We start from the raw sequence: 19,979 nt of genomic DNA, 5'->3' as shown, positions 1-19,979 counted from the left end.
TACTTACTACTGAAAGTATAACATGATAAGCCACGCAAAGAAGAGCAAGCATGCATGTTGGGTAACCAACTTAAAATTGACGCTTAACAATATACCATAGCTAAGACTCCCATATCAAACACAAAGGATAAGACTTAGGATGAAAACCAACACCTACAGATTAAACTGAACTTCCATGCTTCAACGGCTTGCTCGAGATTTAAACTGCCGCCATCAACACGTCCTGCTTTACTTGGCCTTGGGTTGTCCTCGTCCACAACACCGGCCACCGCTAAATGGAGCAAAGAGAACGGGTCAGTACTCAGTAGGACGAGAATTTCTTGGTGCAATGTATGGGAATTTCTTACGGAAAAATTAACACATGTTGGTGAATCAATCATCGCATCATAGAAACCATACATAAATGGTTAAGTTAGACATACCTGATGGATTGTTGAAGCTCATGTAGAAAAAGATGTTCTCCAACAATCACCATTTGTAATTGGGTGTGTACTTCTTAGTCGACAACTCCTTCAACCTCAGAGACTTGAGATCAAGTGTGAACATACTGTCGTGGTTCTAAGTCTGACAGTAATGTAGGGGGTACTAAGGAGAGACAAGATCCTAGCTATGGAGTAGTTGTGCACACAAGAGTTTTACGAGTTCAGGCCCTTCTCGGAGGAAGTAACAGCCCTACGTCTCGGTGTCCGGAGGCGGTCGACTGGACTATATGTGTGAGAGTTACAGGGGTGCGAACCCTTCTGCCTGTGGAGGGAGGTGGCTTATATAGAGTGCGCCAGGACCCCAGCCAGCCCACGTAGCAGAGAGTTCAATGTACATAAAGGCCAGACGTTACTGGTAACGCCTTACATAAAGTGATATCATGGCCATAAAGACTACTTAATAACGGATCATTTGGATGTAGAGTGACCTTAGATCTTCTGGTGGTCGAGTGAGTCCTCATGGTCGACTGTCTTCGAGTCCGTCGAGTGGAATCCTTCCAGGTCGACTGAAAGGTAGTTTCTTCTAGAGATGTCCTTGGGAAGGGTATTTTAGACAGGTCCATGACCCTACCCTAGGTACATGGCTTCATCATTAGCCCCCGAATGGATTGAGGTTTGAGTGAGGAAGGAGTTGAGAATTCTTCCGACCCCTCTTTTTATGCTATGAGTATGTCTTGTTCTGGATCAAACGACCGTAGGTAGCGGCACCAACTTCTTTTTCAGCCGCCTTGATCCATTCTTGATATTGGTCGAGCGACTTTTCTATACTTGGAGATCTCCGAGCGCCAGATCAGAGGAAATCTTCAGTCTGACAAGTTGCCCTAATGTTCGCAGATTTAGCGGGATCTGGATTTCGGGAAGCGCGCGGGGCGGAGGAAGCCGTAGTACTCGGATGGGATAAGGCAGGGACGCCTCGATTTCTGCGCCACCTTTTTCGCCACGTATCGCGCACGCAACTGTTGCGGGATTTGACAGGATTGCCCGGGCCTACCAGTTGGCCACTCGGATGAGACTTCATATAAGGCGCCGGGTGGGGTTTTTTCAAACAGTGCGCCCTCAATCCCCTCTCCCTCCTCCTCGAGCTCGCTCGCTGCGCTCGCCTCCACCTCCGCCTCGCTGCTCCTCGCGCGCCTCGCCGGCGACGATGGTGAAGGAAAAGACAGCGGCTTTGGAGCGGGCGAAGAAGGCGACGGCGAAGGCAAAGGGAAGAGCGCCCAGTCAGGGCGGATCCTCGTCGCGGTTTGGCCTGCCGCAAGGCTGGATCCAGGGAGACTGGATCCGCTCGACCATCACGCAGAAGGATCTCGACGACCTGGCCAACGAGGGACTGATCCCCCATGGGTCAGCGAGGCTTCCGGGGAAGGAGTGGCAGCCGCAGTCTCAGGAGGGTGAGTGCATCCTGTTAGCCACCCATGTAGATCGCGGTTTTTCTCTGCCACCGAATCTTTTCTTCTGGGGGTTTCTGAACTTTTTTGGTGCACAACTCCATCACTTCACGCCCAACTCCATCGCCTACCTCGCCGCTTTCGTGTCTTTGTGCGAAAACTTCTTGGGTTGCCGGCCGCACTGGGGCCTTTTCAAACACATTTTCACCTGTCGCTCCCACGGTGAAAAAGGCCAGCCCGAATTACGAGAGAACCCAAGTTATCCAGATGTGCAGGGGTCTCGGGGTTCAGATGAGGAGTAAGAGTGCCTTTCCAACCATGACCCTTCCCGAGTCAGTTCGAGGGTGGCAGTCGACCTGGTTCTACTGCCAAGACCAGTCGACGCCAGGGCAGTCGACTGGCCTTCCCCCGTTCTCCATGGACCGAGTGAACAAGCCATCTTCTCTGAAGGTGCTCCCGGAGGAGAAGGCTCAGGTTAGGATGTTGATGGAGCGCGTGGTTCAGCTCATTCGCGACGGAGTGACGGGCATGGATCTCCTAGAGGTTTTCCTTCGACGGCGCATCCAGCCACTTCAGTATCAGGGGCATCCAATGTGGCTGTACTCTGGTCCCAAAGACACCACTCGGGTCCACCCGGAGGAGGTCGATGACGCCACTTTGGAGGGGTGGATGACCGCCATCACAAGGAACAGGGACAATCCTCGTGGAGCCAGGAGGATCCCGCCACTCGACCAGTCCTACGAGCCAGACAAGGTTTGGCCACATTCTTCTGACTGTGCCTCTTGTTTTCTTCATTCTCTTTGTTGCAATCCGGTCGACTGAATTTTGTTTATTGTCTTCCAGATCACTACCGAGATGTATTCGATGCCCAACGGGGCACAAGAACAGACTGAAGAAGAAGAAGGAAGTGGAGGCGAAAGCTAGGAGGAGTGGGAGTCGGACGGCGATGAGGATGATGAAGATGCTGGCTCCAAGGAGGAGGAGGAGGAGGAAGAGGAGGAGGTAGTCGAGCCTCCTCGCACTGAAAGACGGTCCAAGCTCGCCCACGATCCTGCGGTCGAGCGTGGCAAGGGAGTCGTGCCTGCTGGGCAATCGACCAAGCGCCCTCGGACGACTTCTCCGGCGCCGACTGAGAAAGCGTCGAAGCAACCCCGAGCGGCACCGACAAAACCGGCGAAGGCTCTACCAAAGATGAGGATGGAGATTCTGACTATTTCTGGGTAATTGGCATAACTCATGTTTTCCCTTTCAACATTGATATATTTTCGGTCGACTCGATCGCTGACCGACTGATTTCTGAAATCGCAGTACTGCTACTTCTGAGACTTCAGCCAGGCATGAGGATCAAGAAATGGAGGATGCTGCCACTTCCCATCCTGGTATGATCTGCGCAGTTTCACTTTCGGTCGATCGGATCTTCATTTTTGACTTTGAACTTTCTCTGTAGCTCCACCTAGCATTATCATTGATCTCCCTGACGATGACGATGAGGCGCCACTGAGGTAAAGGAGGAACAGGAAGGCGTCTGCCGGCAAGACTGCTCAGGTTGCGTCAGCACCTGAACCATTGGTTCCGGAGGGGAGCAACGTTGCTCGGGCTACCGTGTCCTTTGCGGAGCCGTTGACGAGTGCCCGTCCTCCGTCGTCGAGTGCTGATCCACCTTCTCTCTTCTCCACATACCACGTCCCGGAGGACCAAGCAGGTGCTGCCAAGGAAGCCATACGCCAAGCAGGGATCATGATGGAGCAGGTGAAGGCGATTCGAGCCGCCAGCCAAGCAGCTTATGATGCGAGTTCAGCTCTTCAGAGCAATGTCCAGGTTAGTTGAACACCGACTAAAAATCTTAATATTTGTCATGCACCCACTGGGTGTGTCGATTGGAATGTCTGGATTAGTGGGGGCACGCTGAGTGCACCCACTGGGTGTAGTCCCCGAGACTACGGTGGACTGCTGGCAGTCGACTGTAGTCTTTATGTCTTGAACTTTTTTCTCTTTTACTTGCTTCACTCGAGCTGGTCGAGTGGAATCATGGAACCAGTGGGGGCACTCTGAGTGCACCCACTGGGTGTAGTCCCCGAGACCATGGTCGACTGCTGGTAGTCGGCTATGGTCTGAAGAATTCTTCGTTTTTTTGTGTCTAACTGCTGACAGTTAGCTGCTTTCGGTCGACTGATCGATCCGAGCCGGTAGAACCAGTGGGGGCACTCTGAGTGCACCCGCTGGGTGTAGTCCCCGAGACTACAGTTGAATATTTTGATTCGGCTGTAGTCTTAGAAATGCTACGATTTTTCTCTTAGTCACTCGGAAGTGACCTATCTTTGATGTCTGTCGACTGATCTTTCACAGAAATCTTGCGACCTTGTTTCTCGTTATACTGAGTTGGAGAACAAGCATATCCAGCTTGAACTTGATCTGAAGCTTGTCCAGGAGAACTTCACGAAGTCGAAGGAGGAGGCAAAAGGTATGTTTGGTGAGAATCTTGACGACTGTCCTTATTTTTGTCCATTCTTGAGTCTGATCTCACTGTCATTTTGCAGATAAACTGAAGGATGCTCTGAAGAAGAAGGACCTTGACCTCGCCGAGGCGCAGAAAGCGGCTTCGGACAAGACGAAACTTGCAGAAGAAAAGTTGGCTTCGGTCAGCAAACTTGAAGAGGAGAATGCCACTCTAAAAGCTGCTCTTGACGCGGCCAACAAGGAGGTCACCCAACAGAAGCGTGAGAAGATAGCCCTGAGTGACAAGGCTAGCAAACTGGCGGGAAAGAAGAACGACTTGGAGGCTTATCTGGGAGGGCTTGCCAAGAAGTTATTCCTCATGCTCGAAGGTAGCCCCCTATATCCGACTGGTAATCATTGACTTTGTGGGAACATTAGCTTATCCTTGGATGGTATCCACAGAATTCTGCCAAAACTTTGAAGAGGAGACTAGTCGAGTGGAGACTGGCTTGGATCCCATCAACTCTCCCGTGAAGGATGAAGCTGCTATGAACGTGCTCCGTCTCGAGTCTCGCATTGCTGCTGTGGTCGACTATCTGGCGAGACTGAAGGACGCACCATCGCGCATCGACACAGCACTCTGGCCAGAAGAAACTCTTCAGAATGACCTCGAGTCTCTGATGACTCGACTAAACGAAGTTCCAAGCCGAGTGCAAGAATGGAAGAAGTCTTCCGCCAGGTGTGGTGCCGATGTTGCCCTGTCTCTAGTCCGTGTTCACTGCAAGGAAGCGAGAGAAGACAAACTGGTGTCTCTCAAGGTGGCCAATACCAGGAAGTATGACTTCCGTTCTTTCATGGAGACCTTCATTGCTGCTGCTACTCGGATCGCAGACGGAATCGACCTGGACGAGTTTGTTGCGCCTTCCAGCCCTCCGCAGGAGGGGTAAAAAACTTCTATGCTTGATGCTTTAAATTTGCCTCGGAATGCCGAGTGATTTTTGTAACCGATAAACCTTAACAGGCTTGATGCCTGAGCACTTCTGGATCCGTAGGACGTTATCCGAACTTGGTTTTGTCGTTGAATATGTTTGTATCTACTTTCGAGTGAACACTGTCCCTCACTCGGTATATATTTTAGTACTGGTGATGTACTCTTGCAGGTTGGAGTACAGGTTGTAGTCGACCTGCATCCTTGCGGGTCGGGACATAGCGCACATTGTATTTGTGGCGGAGCTCAGAAGGAGAAGGTATCAGTCGACATGTGCCTCGTCGTCCTTGTGAATCTAAATGGATTTCAAACTTAGGCGAGCGCTGGGCTGCAGCTAAGCCTCCGAGTGGGAGGTCTGTTCTCCACTCGTTAGGATTTTTAAATACTTAGGCGAGCGATGGGGCTGCAGCTAAGCCCGCGAGTGGAAGGTCTGCTCTCCACTTGGTAGGATTTTTAAATACTTAGGTGAGCGCTGGGCTGCAGCTAAGCCCCCGAGTGGGAGGTCTGCTCTCCACTCGGCAAGATTTTTAAATACTTAGGCGAGCAGTGGGCTGCAGCTAAGCCCCCGAGTGGGAGGTCTGCTCTCCACTCGATAGGATTTTTAAATACTTAGGCGAGCACTGGGCTGCAGCTAAGCCCCCGAGTGGGAGGTCTGCTCTCCACTCGGTAGGATTTTTGTATTTGTGGTGTACCTCCGAAGGAGAAGGTGGCAGTTGGCCTGCACCCCGTTATCCTTGCCTAATGCACATTGTATTAAGTACTTAGGCGAGCCCCAGGCTGCAGCTAAGCCTCCGAGTGGAGGGCTGGCTTACCACTCGGTAGGATTTTCAAAAACTTAGGAGAGCGCTGGGCTGCAGCTAAGCCCCCGAGTGGAAGGATGGCTTACCACTCGGTAGGATTTTCAAAAACTTAGGCGAGCACTGGGCTGCAGCTAAGCCCCCGAGTGGAAGGCTGGCTTACCACTCGGTAGGATTTTCAAAAACTTAGGCAAGCACTGGGCTGCAGCTAAGCCCTCGAGTGGAAGGCTGGCTTACCACTCGGTAGGATTTTCAAAAACTTAGGCGAGCACTGAGCTGCAGCTAAGCCCCCGAATGGAGGTTTTCTCTCCACTCGGTAGGATTTTGTTTAAACTTAGGCGAAACGGATTCGCAGCTAAGCCTCCGAGTGGAAGGCTGGCTTACCACTCGGTAGGATTTTTTTACAAGCTTAGGCGAAACGGATTCGCAGCTAAGCCACCCGCTGGGGGATTGCTTTATGTGGACAAAAGTAACAACAATCACTGGGAAAAATTATAAAACTCTTGTCTTTGATAAATAAACTACAGAAGTACTTTTATTACAACTCATCTAAGTGAATACTTAAGTATAAAAGGGGCGAAGCAGATCCGCATTCCAAGCCCGTGGCTCGTCAATCTGGCGATCGACGTTGTAAAAACGGTATGCTCCATTGTGGAGAACTTTGGTAACAATGAAGGGGCCTTCCCAAGTAGGGGTGAGTTTGTGTGGCTTCTGTTGGTCCACTTGGAGTACCAAGTCTCCCTCTTGGAAGGCTCGGCTCTTCACATTTCTGGCGTAGAATCAACGCAAGTCTTGCTGATAGATGGTCGATCGGATCATGGCCATCTCTCTTTCTTCTTCTAGAAGGTCGACTGCATCCTGCCGGGCTTGTTCTGCTTCGGCTTCAGAGTAGAGCTCGACTCGCGGCGCATTGTGAAGCAGGTCACTCGGCAGAACCGCTTCAGCTCCGTAGACCAGAAAGAACGGAGTCCTCCCGGTCGACCGATTTGGAGTAGTCCTCAATCCCCAAAGAACTGATGGAAGTTCGTCGACCCACGCGCCTGCTGCGTGCTTGAGGTCGCGCATCAACCGGGGTTTCAGTCCTTTGAGAATTAGGCCATTTGCTCTTTCTGCTTGTCCATTCGACTGGGGGTGGGCGACTGAAGCGTAGTCGACTCGTGTGCCTTGGGAAGCGCAGAAAGCTTTGAATTGATCGGAGTCGAAGTTTGACCCATTATCAGTGATGATGCTATGCGGAACTCCATATCTGAATATTAATTCTCTGATGAAGCTGATGGCAGTGCCAGCATCAAGATTTTTAATGGGCTTGGCCTCGATCCACTTGGTGAACTTGTCGACTGCCACCAGTACATGGGTGAAGCCGCTCCTGCCAGTTCTCAGCGGTCCAACCATATCTAAACCCCAAACAGCGAAAGGCCAGACGATCAGGATGGTCTTCAAGGCTGAGGAGGGTTTGTGTGACATGTTGGAGTAGAACTGACATCCTTCACACTTGTCGACTATCTCTTTTGCCATTTCATTTGCTCTGGGCCAGTAAAAACCCGCTCGGTATGCTTTAGCCACAATGGTCCGAGAGGACGCATGATGGCCACAGGTCCCCGAGTGGATGTCGTTGAGAATCATTCGACCCTCTTCCGGTGTTATGCATTTCTGGCTGACTCCAGTCGTACTTTCTCTGTACAACTGTCCCCTCATGATAGTAAAGGCTTTGGATCGACGGACGACCTCTCGAGCCTCTTCTTCATTCTCTGGGAGCTCTTTCCTTAGAATATACGCGATAGATGGCACTGTCCAGTCGGGAGTGATAACCAGAACTTCCATGATTAAGTCGACCACAGCTGGGACCTCGACTTCAGTCGGATCTGTGGCGCTTTTTGGCTGCGGGGCTTCTTCAGTGAAAGGATCTTCTTGAACTGACGGTGTGTGAACATGCTCCAAAAATACGCCACTCGGGATGGCTTCTCTTTTGGAACCTATCTTCGCCAAGTCATCAACTGCTTGGTTTTTCAGTCGAGGTACGTGATGAAGCTCTAACCCCTTGAACTTTTTCTCCAGCTTTCTTACTGCATTGCAGTAACCATTCATAGCTGGGCTTCTGACATCCCACTCCTTTATCACTTGGTTAACCACTAAATCCGAGTCACCGTAGACCATCAGGCGACGGACGCCGAGTGAAATGGCCATACGCAACCCATACAAAAGTGCTTCATATTCTGCTTCGTTGTTGGAGGAGTCAAAGTGAATCTGGAGTACATATCTGAGCTTATCTCCTCGGGGGGAAACCAACACTACCCCGACACCGGAACCATTTAGCATTTTAGAGCCATCGAAGAACATAGTCCAGTGCTCCGAGTGAACTTGAGTCGACAATTGCTGTTCAGTCCACTCGACGAGGAAATCTGCTATTGCTTGGGACTTGATAGCTTTCTTTGCCTCAAATCTGATATCAAGGGGAAGGAGTTCAATCGCCCATTTTGCCACTCAACTAGTTGCATCTCTGTTGTGCAGAATCTCTGATAAAGGGGCGTCGCTGACGACTGTGATGATATGGTCAGAGAAGTAGTGAGCAACTTTCTTCGTGGTCATATAAATCCCATATACAAGCTTCTGATAATGAGGGTATCGTTGCTTTGATGGGGTCAGGACTTCGGAAATGTAATATACTGGGCGCTGAACTTTGAAGGCTTTCCCTTCTTCTTCCCGCTCGACCGTAAGTACTGTGCTGACGACTTGTCTTGTGGCTACAATGTAAAGCAGCAAAGGCTCTTTGCTGATCGGGGCAGCAAGCACCGGCTGGGTGGAAAGCAGGGTTTTTAACTCTGCAAACGCTGCATCAGCTTCAGGAGTCCACTCGAAGTTGTCTGACTTCTTCATCAGTCGGTAAAGAGGCAATTCCTTCTCACCGAGACGGGAGATGAATCGACTTAAAGCGGCCAAGCAACCAGTAAGCTTCTGAACATCGTGCACATGCACAGGTCGTTTCATTCGGAGTATAGTGCCCACTTTCTCTGGGTTTGCATCGATTCCTTGTTCGGAAATGAGAAAACCGAGTAACTTTCCACCAGGAACTCCGAATGTGCACTTGGATGGGTTAAGCTTGATATCATACCTCCTGAGGTTGGCAAATGTTTCAGCGAGGTCAGTCAGCAGGTCGGAACCTTTCCGTGACTTGACCACAATGTCATCCATGTATGCTTCCATATTCCGACTGATCGGAGTGAGCAAACACTTCTGAATCATCCTCATGAACGTGGCTCCGGCATTCTTGAGGCCGAATGGCATGGTGACATAACAGAAGCACCCGAATGGGGTGATGAAAGTTGTTTTAATCTCATCGGGCCCAAACAGACGGATCTGATGGTACCCGGAATAAGCGTCTAAGAAAGACAGTCGCTCACATCCCGCAGTCGAGTTGACTATTTGGTCGATGCGGGGAAGAGGAAAATGATATTTCGGGCAGGCCCGATTGATATGCTTAAAATCAATGCACATGCGAAGCGAATTGTCCTTTTTGGGGACCATGACGACATTGGCGAGCCACTCGGAGTGATAAATCTCTCGGATAAACTCTGCTGCTAGGAGCCGAGCCACCTCTTCGCCAATAGCCTTCCTTTTCTGGACGGCGGACCGTCGCAGATGTTCTTGCACAGGTTTTGCCTTTGAATCGACTCACAGACGATGCTCAGCCAGCCCCCTGGGTACACCCGGCATGTCAGAAGGTTTCCATGCAAAGATGTCCCAGTTCTCATGGAGGAACTGGATGAGTGCTTCTTCCTATTTGGGGTCGAGTGTTGTGGAGATATGAGTCGGAGCAGCGTTGGGGTCGGTCGGGTGGATATGAACTGGTTTTGTCTCACCGGACAACTGGAACGCCGTAGCAGGCTTCTTGGCTCGCAACAAATCACTTGGGTCTGCATCCTCTGGTGTTCCTGCCACTCTTCTACCACCATCTGAGCATCGGCAATCTTTGAGCCTTTCTGGAAGCACTCTTCTGCCTTCTTGTGATTACCAGTAACAGTGATCACGCCTTTAGGGCCAGGCATCTTCAATTTGAGGTACACGTAACATGGTCGAGCCATAAAACGTGCGTAAGCTGGCCTGCCCAAAATGGCATGGTAGGCACTCTGGAAATCTACAACTTCAAATGTTAGCTTCTCTTTGCGGAAGTTCTTGGAATCACCAAAAACCACATCAAGAGCAATTTGTCCGAGTGATGCGGTCTTCTTGCCAGGAATGACTCCATAGAAACTCATGTTGCTTGTGCCGAGTCTGGACATTGGAATACTCATCCCTTTCAGCGTCTTAGCGTACAGTATATTTAAACTACTACCGCCATCCATCAACACTTTAGTCAGTCGAGTGCCCTTAACAACTGGGTCGACCACCAGAGCTTGCCTCCCAGGGGTGGCTATGTGCGTCGGGTGATCAGACTGGTCGAATGTGATGGCGGTTTGAGACCACTTCAGATAATTGGGCGTTGTCGGAGCAGCCATATTCACCTCTCGGTTTATAACTTTCAGTCGGTTTTTGCTCTCAACGTCAGCAAAAATCATCAGGGTGGAGTTGACCTGCGGATATTCTTCGTCACTGTCCTCCTTGTCCTCGACTTTGTCCGACTCTTTTTCCTTATCCTTGGACTGTTTCCCTTGGAACTGCTATATCAGGAGTTGACACTGCCGAGTGGTATGCTTCGGGTAAATGAAGTTACCCTCTTCATCTTTCTTCGTGTGGATGTGACACGGTAAATCCATCACGTCGTTTCCTTCTTTGTCCTTTACTTTCTTGGGGTTCCAAGGCCCTTTGGGCTTCCCTTTGAACTTTCCTTGATTCACGGCCAAGGCTTCTCCGGAAGCGGTTGGCTCGGCTTTTCACTTTTGCTTCCGACTGGAATTTCCGCCTCCGGTGTCTGGGCGACTGACTTGTGCTTGCCGCTCCGGAGCCGATCCTCTTCCTCACCGTTGGCATACTTGGTGGCTATCTCCATCATTCGACTCAGAGACATGTCTCCGGTTTGACCAAACTTCAGGCTTAGCTCTCTGTACTTTACGCCTTCCTTGAAGGCGCAGACTGCCTGGTGATCAGATACATTCTCTACTGTGTGATGCAATGTGATCCATCTCTGGATGTAGTCTCTCAAAGTTTCATTCGACTTATGCACACAAGATTGCAGCTCTGTCAGTCCTGCTGGTCGCTTGCATGTTCCTTCGAACGTTCTGACAAACACTCGGGAAAGGTCTTCCCACGTGTAAATGCTGCTGGGCGTCAACTGATTCAGCCATGCTCTGGCTGACCCTTCCAACATAAGAGGCAGATGCTTCATGGCCACCTCGTCATTTCCGCCACCGATCTGAACAGCCACTCAGTAGTCCTCAAGCCAAGTATTGGGCTTAGACTCACCGTTGAACTTGCTGACTCCAGTCGCCAACCTGAAGTTGGGAGGAATCACTGCGGCTCGGATGGCTCTGCTGAAACACTCTGGTCCGGAGACATGCACTCGACTGCTGATGGGTACATCTCTGTCGTTGCCCTCTATGTGAGCTCTGTTCCGGTCGACCAGACCTTGAACGATGGTGGAACTCGCATCAAAGCCTGGTTCTCTGGGGTCGACCGGGATCCTTCGTCCACCACTGTGCTGGCGTCTATCATCCTGCTGTCGAGGCACATAGGATCCACCCCTTGGGGGAGGAGTGGGCACTCGGCGTCGATCGTTGCGATTGAATCGGTGATCATACTGCTCATAGTTCCTGTACTGATCGTGCCGGTCACCACGCTCTTCACGCCTCGGGGGCGATCTAGAGCTGTGAGTCGACTGGACCGTATTCGCTGCCACGGATCTGCTATGAATCCTGTTCCGCGACTGCGATACAACTGAATTCTGATCTCCTGCTGCCCGGAGCAAATCTCTGATCTGCATCAAGCCTCTGCCAGCCTCTGACTGGGAAGGCTAAATCGATTCTACTATACGGGCTGCAGCTGCTAAATTCTGAATCAGAGTTCGATATACCTGAGTCGGAGGTGGAAAGAGCTGGCGTCGACTGGAGTCTGAAATCCGTTGCCACGCGCGCTCGTCGAGTGCCCGCTGAAGGTTCTCCAGTCGAGTGCGCTCAGCCAGGTTGGCCAAGCGCGCGTCCTCTAAGGCGCGAGCCTCAGGGGTTTCTCCAACAATCGGAGTGTGAAGCGCATCCATGTTCCGGCGACGAAGCTCTTCCCTCTGCTGCGAATTGAGGGGCTCGGGGAGGTATTCCTCATGGACGTGCGACGGATCGTCTCCGCCGTTGCCTCCCTCGGCACCGGGAAAGCCGGGGGGAACGTGCGGTCCATTGACCATCAGGACCTCCGCCGCTGGATCACTGCTGTCGCACTCGGATGCAGTCTCTGCGGAGCCAGTCGACAGGTCGAACAGGCCGTAGAGAGATTCGTCGGGCTCGATTGCCGTGACTTGGGCGGTGGTCGACTGGCGAGCCACCGCGTGCCTCACCCACCTCTGAAGCCTCGACCGACCGGAGCGCTTACGCCGGCGGGAAGCTGGGAGGGAGGATGACACAAAAACCGGCCGATACTGGGTCGACGGTTGCCGCAGAAGGACACCGCGGACGCACGCTCGAAAGTGCGTAGCTCCGCGGACTGGGAGCGCGTCAACGTCGAGCGGAGCCTCCTGCAGCCAGGCAGAGTCGTCGGCGACGAACGTGAGCGCGCCGAGACGGATCTCGCGGCCCTCAACCAAAACTCCACCTGAAACCATGATGATGGGAATCGGAAAAATTGCAACTTCTCCAATAAGTCGCTAAGACACCTGCCCCACGGTGGGCGCCAACTGTCGTGGTTCTAAGTCTGACAGTAATGTAGGGAGTACTAAGGAGAGGCAAGATCCTAGCTATAGAGTAGTTGTGCACACAAGAGTTTTACGAGTTCAGGCCCTTCTCGGAGGAAGTAACAGCCCTACGTCTCGGTGCCCGGAGGCGGTCGACTGGATTATATGTGTGAGAGTTACAGGGGTGCGAACCCTTCCGCCTGTGGAGGGAGGTGGCTTATATAGAGTGCGCCAGGATCCCAGCCAGCCCACGTAGCAGAGAGTTCAATGTACATAAAGGCCAGACGTTACTAGTAACGCCTTACATAAAGTGATATCATGGTCATAAAGACTACTTAATAACGGACCGTTTGGATGTAGAGTGACCGTAGATCTTCTAGTGGTCGGTGAGTCCTCATGGTCGACTGTCTTCGAGTCCGTCGAGTGGAATCCTTCCAGGTCGATAGTTTCTTCTAGAGATGCCCTTGGAAAGGGTATTTTGGATAGGTCTGTGACCCTACCTTAGGTACATGGCTTCATCACACACCAAGATCAGTGACCACAATTGGTGCCCTCCACAAATCCAACCAACTTTGGTGACTTTGATTTCCAGCTGGGATTGCGAACAAGAGGAAGAAGCATCTTGAGATCCGTTTCTCTGAGTTGGATCCATGACACTGCTCCATCAGGACTCACCTCCATCGATCACACGAGGCATAGCCTGTGCGGGTCTAGATGGATGGCCCCCAGCCCACCATCGGCCGGCGAAATGAGGAGACGGTTGGAGTCACACGACACCGGCAGATCCATAACTGATAGACAATGCCTTCCCACGATGCGGGTTCCAAATATTCCAACCTGGATGTGAACCGGCGAGCTCCACTCGCAGGTCTCCGACGAGTATACGGACGCCCACACATACCTTTCATCTTCATGCTCATACTTGTCTTCATCTTCAAAGCAGATAAAAACTCGCGGTGTCCCCGGTGTTCGTTTTGACGATGTTAGACGTCTTACTTGTTCGGTCCGCCTCTCCTGTTCGGGGCTTTGTGAGTCTAGCTGTGTGGTTTCCTCTGACCGGGATGAGCATCTCTTGTCCCTCCGCTCCGGGCATTATGTTCACGTCTCCTTGCATTCGTGTCATGTGTTGTATCCTTGTTTATACTCATTTTGATTCCTTCTATCAATAAAAAGATACACAATCTTTGCGTATTCGCGAAGAAAGTTAAACAGCCCAAATTCAAATGGTTTCTCCCACAGTTTTCTAAAGGGACGCGCGAGCAAATATACACGCCCCGGTGCATCTCCAGGACATGCAGGCAACTTTGAGGAGCAGATGTGTCCATTATTACGTACTTGCTTGAGGTGCACTTGACAGAATTCTTAATTCCATCGTTCCCATGGCGTTACACGCCTAATCCAGGGGTCCAGCGTCCTAATAAACATGGCTCCATGGTTGAGGGCAGACAGACTCTTCCAAAGCATGGCAGGGAGTGCATAAACAATGGCCACATTCCTGCATTGGTACTTCAGGTTAGACCCTTGGCTGCAGACATGAGTACACCAATCACCGGGTGGGCCCGGGCCGGTGCCCTTGACCAAAGCTGTGTGTCTGCTGTGTAAGTGTCTAGTATATATGGTCTTCTCAGGGTCAAATGGTTCTTCAGACAACAGAGTCCCCAGCTCCAGCTCCTCACTGAGACTGACCCACTGTTGTTCCATTCCACCTGAGCTGAGTTTGAAGACTTGAAACAGCGTTCGTCTCCCAGCTCAACTCTTTCAAGGTCCTTACAGAGATACTGGACACACAAGATGGCGAAGACATGCCTGCCGATGGCTGCGGCCGCTGTGCTTCTGCTCCTGATGGTGGCCACGGCCCAGGGCATCAGGCTGGATGCGGTGAGCAAGGCGGCACTCAGTAACCCTGTGCTCAATGTAAGTGATTGCAGCTGTCGTCTCCGGTGATTCGATGTGTTGTTGCGCGATGATCGTTCTCTAACCTTGCGTGCTTTCTTCGATCGGTCACAGAAATCCATGGAGAAAGGGGTGGCGATCAAGGCTGATGGTGCTGAGCCATCATCAGGGGAAGAGGTGGAGGAGGCCGTCTCTGAAGAGAAAGAGAGGGCAGGTCATAGGATGCCTGAGATCCATGTGGACTACTATGGCCCCAGGGGCCATAGCGCCAGGCACCACTGAGCAGATTTCTTCCTGGATTCTCCATTCTTTTTCTTCCACCTTCTTCCTTAGATGATCATGATGAGGCAGGATGGTGCTGCTGCTATGGCAAGACCACGACCCAAGATGTGATTCCTTTATTTTTATTTCTCATTTTTGCCCTGATGAAGAGAGGGGAGAAACATAGCTGATGTTAGTACTAACATGTTGACGACACTCTGATCAAAGAACTATAAATTACATTGGATTGGTGCAGAGGCTCTTGTATGGCTGAGGAGCATGGCCGGAAATGCTGCAGTATTTCTCGCCAGATACTCTGCTTTGTGTTTGCGACGATATTATTGAAACTACTACACCAAAACGATCTTATATTATAAGGACAGTTTTGCTCAGGACGGAAGGAGTACCTTTTTTCCTTTTCCTTTTGCAGGGACATCGAAATGGTGTGCTCCTGCATATTGCTTTTCTGGTTTTGAGTTGTATATAGTGGTATAACTGTAATTGCAGGCGCTCCTGCATATTTATTTCAAGAGTTGAAAACCAGGCACATATAATAGCTTATGTAACAGCAAAATTGAACTTAGCATAAGCACGCACACGCCTGGCTCCCAGTAAGTATTTTATATCAAGAATCAGGAAGCATTTTGCCTGGGAAAGGGAGTTGAAGGGAATAGAAAGACAGGCCAACAAAATGACTGAAGGAACAAGAGCTTGACAATTTTTGTGACCATATCTTCCACCAGTTACTGGAAGTACAGTGTGATAAGCCATGCAAAGAGGAGCAAGCATGCATGCATGCTGGGTAACCAACTTACAACTGACCCTTGACAAGATACCACAGCTAAGACTCCCATATCAAACATATGGATAAGACTCAGAATGAGAACCACCACAAAAAGATCAAACTCAACTTCCATTCTTCAACGGCTTGCCCGAGATTCAAACTGCTGCGTTCTGACGTCCTGCTTAACTTGCTGTTCTTGCTTCAGCCACCACCACAGCACCTGCTACCAATAAATGAAGCAAACAGTTTTGAGTAACACATCAATGGGAGGTGAATTTCCTTGTTTAACTTGACGAATTTCTCAAGGGAAAAGTAACATATGTCTCAAAGAAACCATATATACATGTACCTGGTGGATTGTTGAAGCTCGTGTAGAGAAAGAGGTTATTAAATGAATCTCGCTTGAATGTGAAATTATACGGCTTACTCGACAACTTCCTCAACCTCAAAGACTTGAGATCAACTGTGAACACACCAAGATCTGTGACTGCAATGATGATATCGGTGCCCTCCACCCAGCCAACCAACTGCTAACACGCAGCTCTGGCAGATCAATGACTGATAGGCGATGCCTACGAAAGTCATACTTGAGAATAAAAATGTTGGCCACAGTTGGATCCCCGTGAAGGAGGAAGTGGAGCGCTTGTCCAACAAAGACACTGGGCCTTCCGATGATGGAGTCTTCAAATCTTCCAACGCCACCGATGTGAATACTGGCTGTTGAGGTCCATTCCCGGCTCTCTGATGAGTATACTGACGCCCACAGCCTCTTATCATCGTCATCATACGGCTGGTAGCTGTCAAGGCCAATTAGGGCATGTACAATGCATAGCCTCAAGGTGATGCCTCGTATGCCATGTAGGATCGGATATGACGTAATAAAGTAGGTTCGGATAGGGAAGCGGGATCCTCTCCAGGAGGCGGGTGCTTGAAGAGAAAAAGTATGGTCCGGTGACAAAAGCTGAAAAGGTTAGAGTGAAAAGTAGAGATGCATGTGTACTACAATCTTTATTTTCTATTTTTTTAATGAAGTCCACTAGTGATAGCTTGCATTGAGAAGAAAAAATAAATTTAAATACCTTAAATTACTTTTTATCATGGGGCATATGTATCCATATGCCACCATTGTACATGTCCTTAAAGCCACGAAAAATGGCCCCAAGTTGCAGGAAGCATGGTTGCAGCCATCCGCCGCACATAGCACTGTGCCCCAATAGGTTGCTCCATTGACGTCAGGGTCAAAGATGTCGGGGCTGCGCAACTTGGTTCGGCCTCCCGACACGGGGTCCCAGACGACCATCTTCAAGACCCTGTCATCTTCCTCCCCCTCATCTTCATCTTCGTCGTCCTCCTCCCCCTCCTCACCCGTATCATATTCTTCCTCCTCCTTGTCAGCTTCTTCCCCCTCACCGTCCTCCTCGATATCATCTTCTTCCTCTTCCAACTGCTCGTCAGCTTCCTCCTCCTCATCGTCCTCCTCCCCCTCATCGTACCACCTACACCCAAGAAGAATGCGGCCATGGCGGCAGTCGAGCACATAACTGTCTCGCCGCTCGGGATTGCGGGGGCGGAACTTTGTGGTGGGGACGAAGCGCTCCACGTTGTCCTCCCACCTTTGTAAGAAGCACAGGACTGGAGGTGTTTTGTGCAAGGTGTGGTAGCGGCTGCGGAAGGCGTGGCTGGAGAGGAGGCGGCACCACGCCTTGCAGACGAGGGAGGCGTGGATGAGGACCGCGGGCTCCTCAGGCGGGATGAGGAGCAGGATCTCCTCCACGAGCTCGTACATCTCCCCCAACTCCCGCACACGCGCCGGCGGCATCGCGGGCCGTGCTTGCAGGCAAAGATTTAAGATTGAGAGGCTAACGAGTCGGAATCAGAAAGATCTGGCGCCGCCGCGTGAGGTCGCAGCCTCCGCCCCTTCCCCGGCCCGCTGGACCAAGAGCCGCCGCCGCCGCCGGCCTCAAGCTCACGCTGCTCCGCTCAAGAACAAGACCCTTGCCTGCTATTCGTTGGATCCATCTTGGAATCAGCCAGCATTGGTTGATTTTGTGTTGGTGAGTGAGAGATTCTTGCCAAGTGGGGATTCAGTGAGGGGACGAGAGGAGAGAGCGAAGGGATTGAGATGGAGGGGAAGGGGACGAGGGCGAAGAGGTGCAGAGTGGCAAGGACGAGGGCTATCTTTTCCTCTTTTTTTAGGGTGGCAGGGACGAGGGCTTTTTTTTGGGAAACGTTTGGGGCCGGGGCACCGGCCGAACCACTCGGCCGGTCACGCGTGACCTGTGCCATCCCCTTCCATCGGCCCACAAATCGTTCGCCATTAACACCCCAAGTGGCTACGCTGCTTTCTCTCTCTATTTCATCTCGCCGGTCTCTATCTCAGTTGGCCGTCGCCGTTCGCCGCCCCCGCCGGTCGTCCTCATCGCCGGTGGGCACCCGCGCCAGCCGTCCCCGTTGCCGTTCGCCGTCCTCGCTCGTCGGCCTCGGTGGAAGCTGGAACCGCGTCGTGGCCTGCTGCAACCAGTGCCCAGGAGAGCTGCCATCATGGATGGCGAGCATGGTGACGGCGAGCTGCAAGGAGGGCGGCGCTCGCGCTGCAGACATAGCGAAGGCATTGCAGAACCTGCCGCACGCCCTCATGCTACAACCGTTCAATAAAATGCTTCAAACCAAGATGAAAAAAGCTTCAACCAGATACATCAAAATCTGCAAGCAGTCATTGCCATGGCGGAGTGCTACAACCGTCGACATAAAATGCTACAACCCTTGATGAAAAAGCTTCAACCCGAAACAATATAGAAAGCATTAACCAAGGCTGCCACAAAGAAAAAAGCTGCAACCGTTTGATAAAAAAGCTTCGACCGTAGATGAAAAAAGCTACAACCATTGAAAAAGAAAGCTACAACCATACACTGCATAACCAGAAAAGTTGCATCCGTTGTAGAGAAAGCTTCATTCGTATGTGCGAAATGCTTCAACCTGCGCGTGTCGCCACTGAGCCACAATCACACAGTGGATGGCTGACGGCCGTCGTCGACGCAATTTCGTGCAGCGATGAGCATCAACGACGAGGGGCGGCGGCGGAGCTACAACCGGGGAGAGCTACAAGCGTCGCCGCTACAAGCTCAACCGCAGATGTCGTTGTTTCATGTGTCGCGGCGACGATGAGAACGGTCGGTGAGGGTTGGAAGCGGCGGCGGGGACGGGCGGCGACGGGGACGGGCGGCGAGGGATAGGAGGCGCGGCGCGGCGCAGCCCGAGCGAGGGGATCGAGCCGAGGAAGAAGAAGCTGGGGGCGAGTTTTTTTTTTTTGCTCTAGATCCAACCGCGCGCGGCTCGCATCGAACGACTAGGGCTAGATCGGCCGAAACGTTCGGCCGGTGCACCGGCTCCTAGCATCGCCCTTTTTTTGAGTGGTAGCAGGATATCGAGGGTCGGGAGGCAGAGAGCTGGCCAAACAGGCCCACAGCACGGCCCGGCCTGCCGTAAATGTGCCTGGCACGGCACATCAGGCCGTGTCGTGCCGGCCCACGTACTGCAGGCAGCAGCCCAAGCACGGCACGGGAGTTAAGTGGGCCGGCCCGTGGCACGCTTAGGCACGCGGGCCCGTGTCGGTTTGATTATTTTTTTCCTGTGAAATACCTTCAAAAAACAGGGGAAAAGCCAAAAAATATAAAAAAAATATGGTGAAGTATTATAAAAAGATAAAATATACATATTAGAGCACTACAAATGTACGCGTACACTACAGAATTATTGAACATATTAGAGTGCTAGGTATTTATATAGGACATATATATTTCAAAAAATAATTAAGCTGGCCGTGTCGTGCCGTCCCGCGTGCCCAACCTCCAGGCCCAGGCATGGCCCATGGTGTGTCGCGTGCCATGCTTGGCCCGTTTATCCCGGGTCGTGCCGTGCCTGGGTTGTGCCGTTCCTGCGTGCTACCGGGCCGGCCCAGTTAGCATGGCCCGTTTGGCCAGCTACTAAACGACATTTCCAATTAGGCCCATCAGAGCATCTACAGCCGGACTTTGACAAATCCGCCCCCCTATACATCCGTGGATGTGCCCGGGCACGCCCACGGACACTGACGGGGTATTCTCTACATACACGTCTCCACACCCGCGTATCTCATATTTGCT

General features: G+C 51.5%; 1 protein-coding gene across 1 annotated transcript; it reads right to left on the bottom strand.

Moving 5' to 3' along the window:
* Positions 1–16,087: 16,087 nt before the first annotated feature.
* LOC123162829 (uncharacterized) lies at positions 16,088–17,985 on the bottom strand. The gene is made up of 2 exons (XM_044580584.1): positions 16,975–17,985; positions 16,088–16,647 (listed from the first exon to the last, which is right to left on the bottom strand). Exons 1-2 carry the CDS (start codon positions 17,654–17,656, stop codon positions 16,283–16,285), a joined length of 1,047 nt encoding a protein of 348 aa, XP_044436519.1. The 5' UTR covers positions 17,657–17,985; the 3' UTR covers positions 16,088–16,282.
* Between the last annotated feature and the right edge of the window lie 1,994 nt (positions 17,986–19,979).

This window comes from Triticum aestivum, chromosome 7B (assembly GCF_018294505.1).
Source record: "Triticum aestivum cultivar Chinese Spring chromosome 7B, IWGSC CS RefSeq v2.1, whole genome shotgun sequence".
NCBI lineage: Eukaryota > Viridiplantae > Streptophyta > Magnoliopsida > Poales > Poaceae > Triticum > Triticum aestivum.
This window is presented reverse-complemented; position numbering and strand designations above follow the sequence as displayed.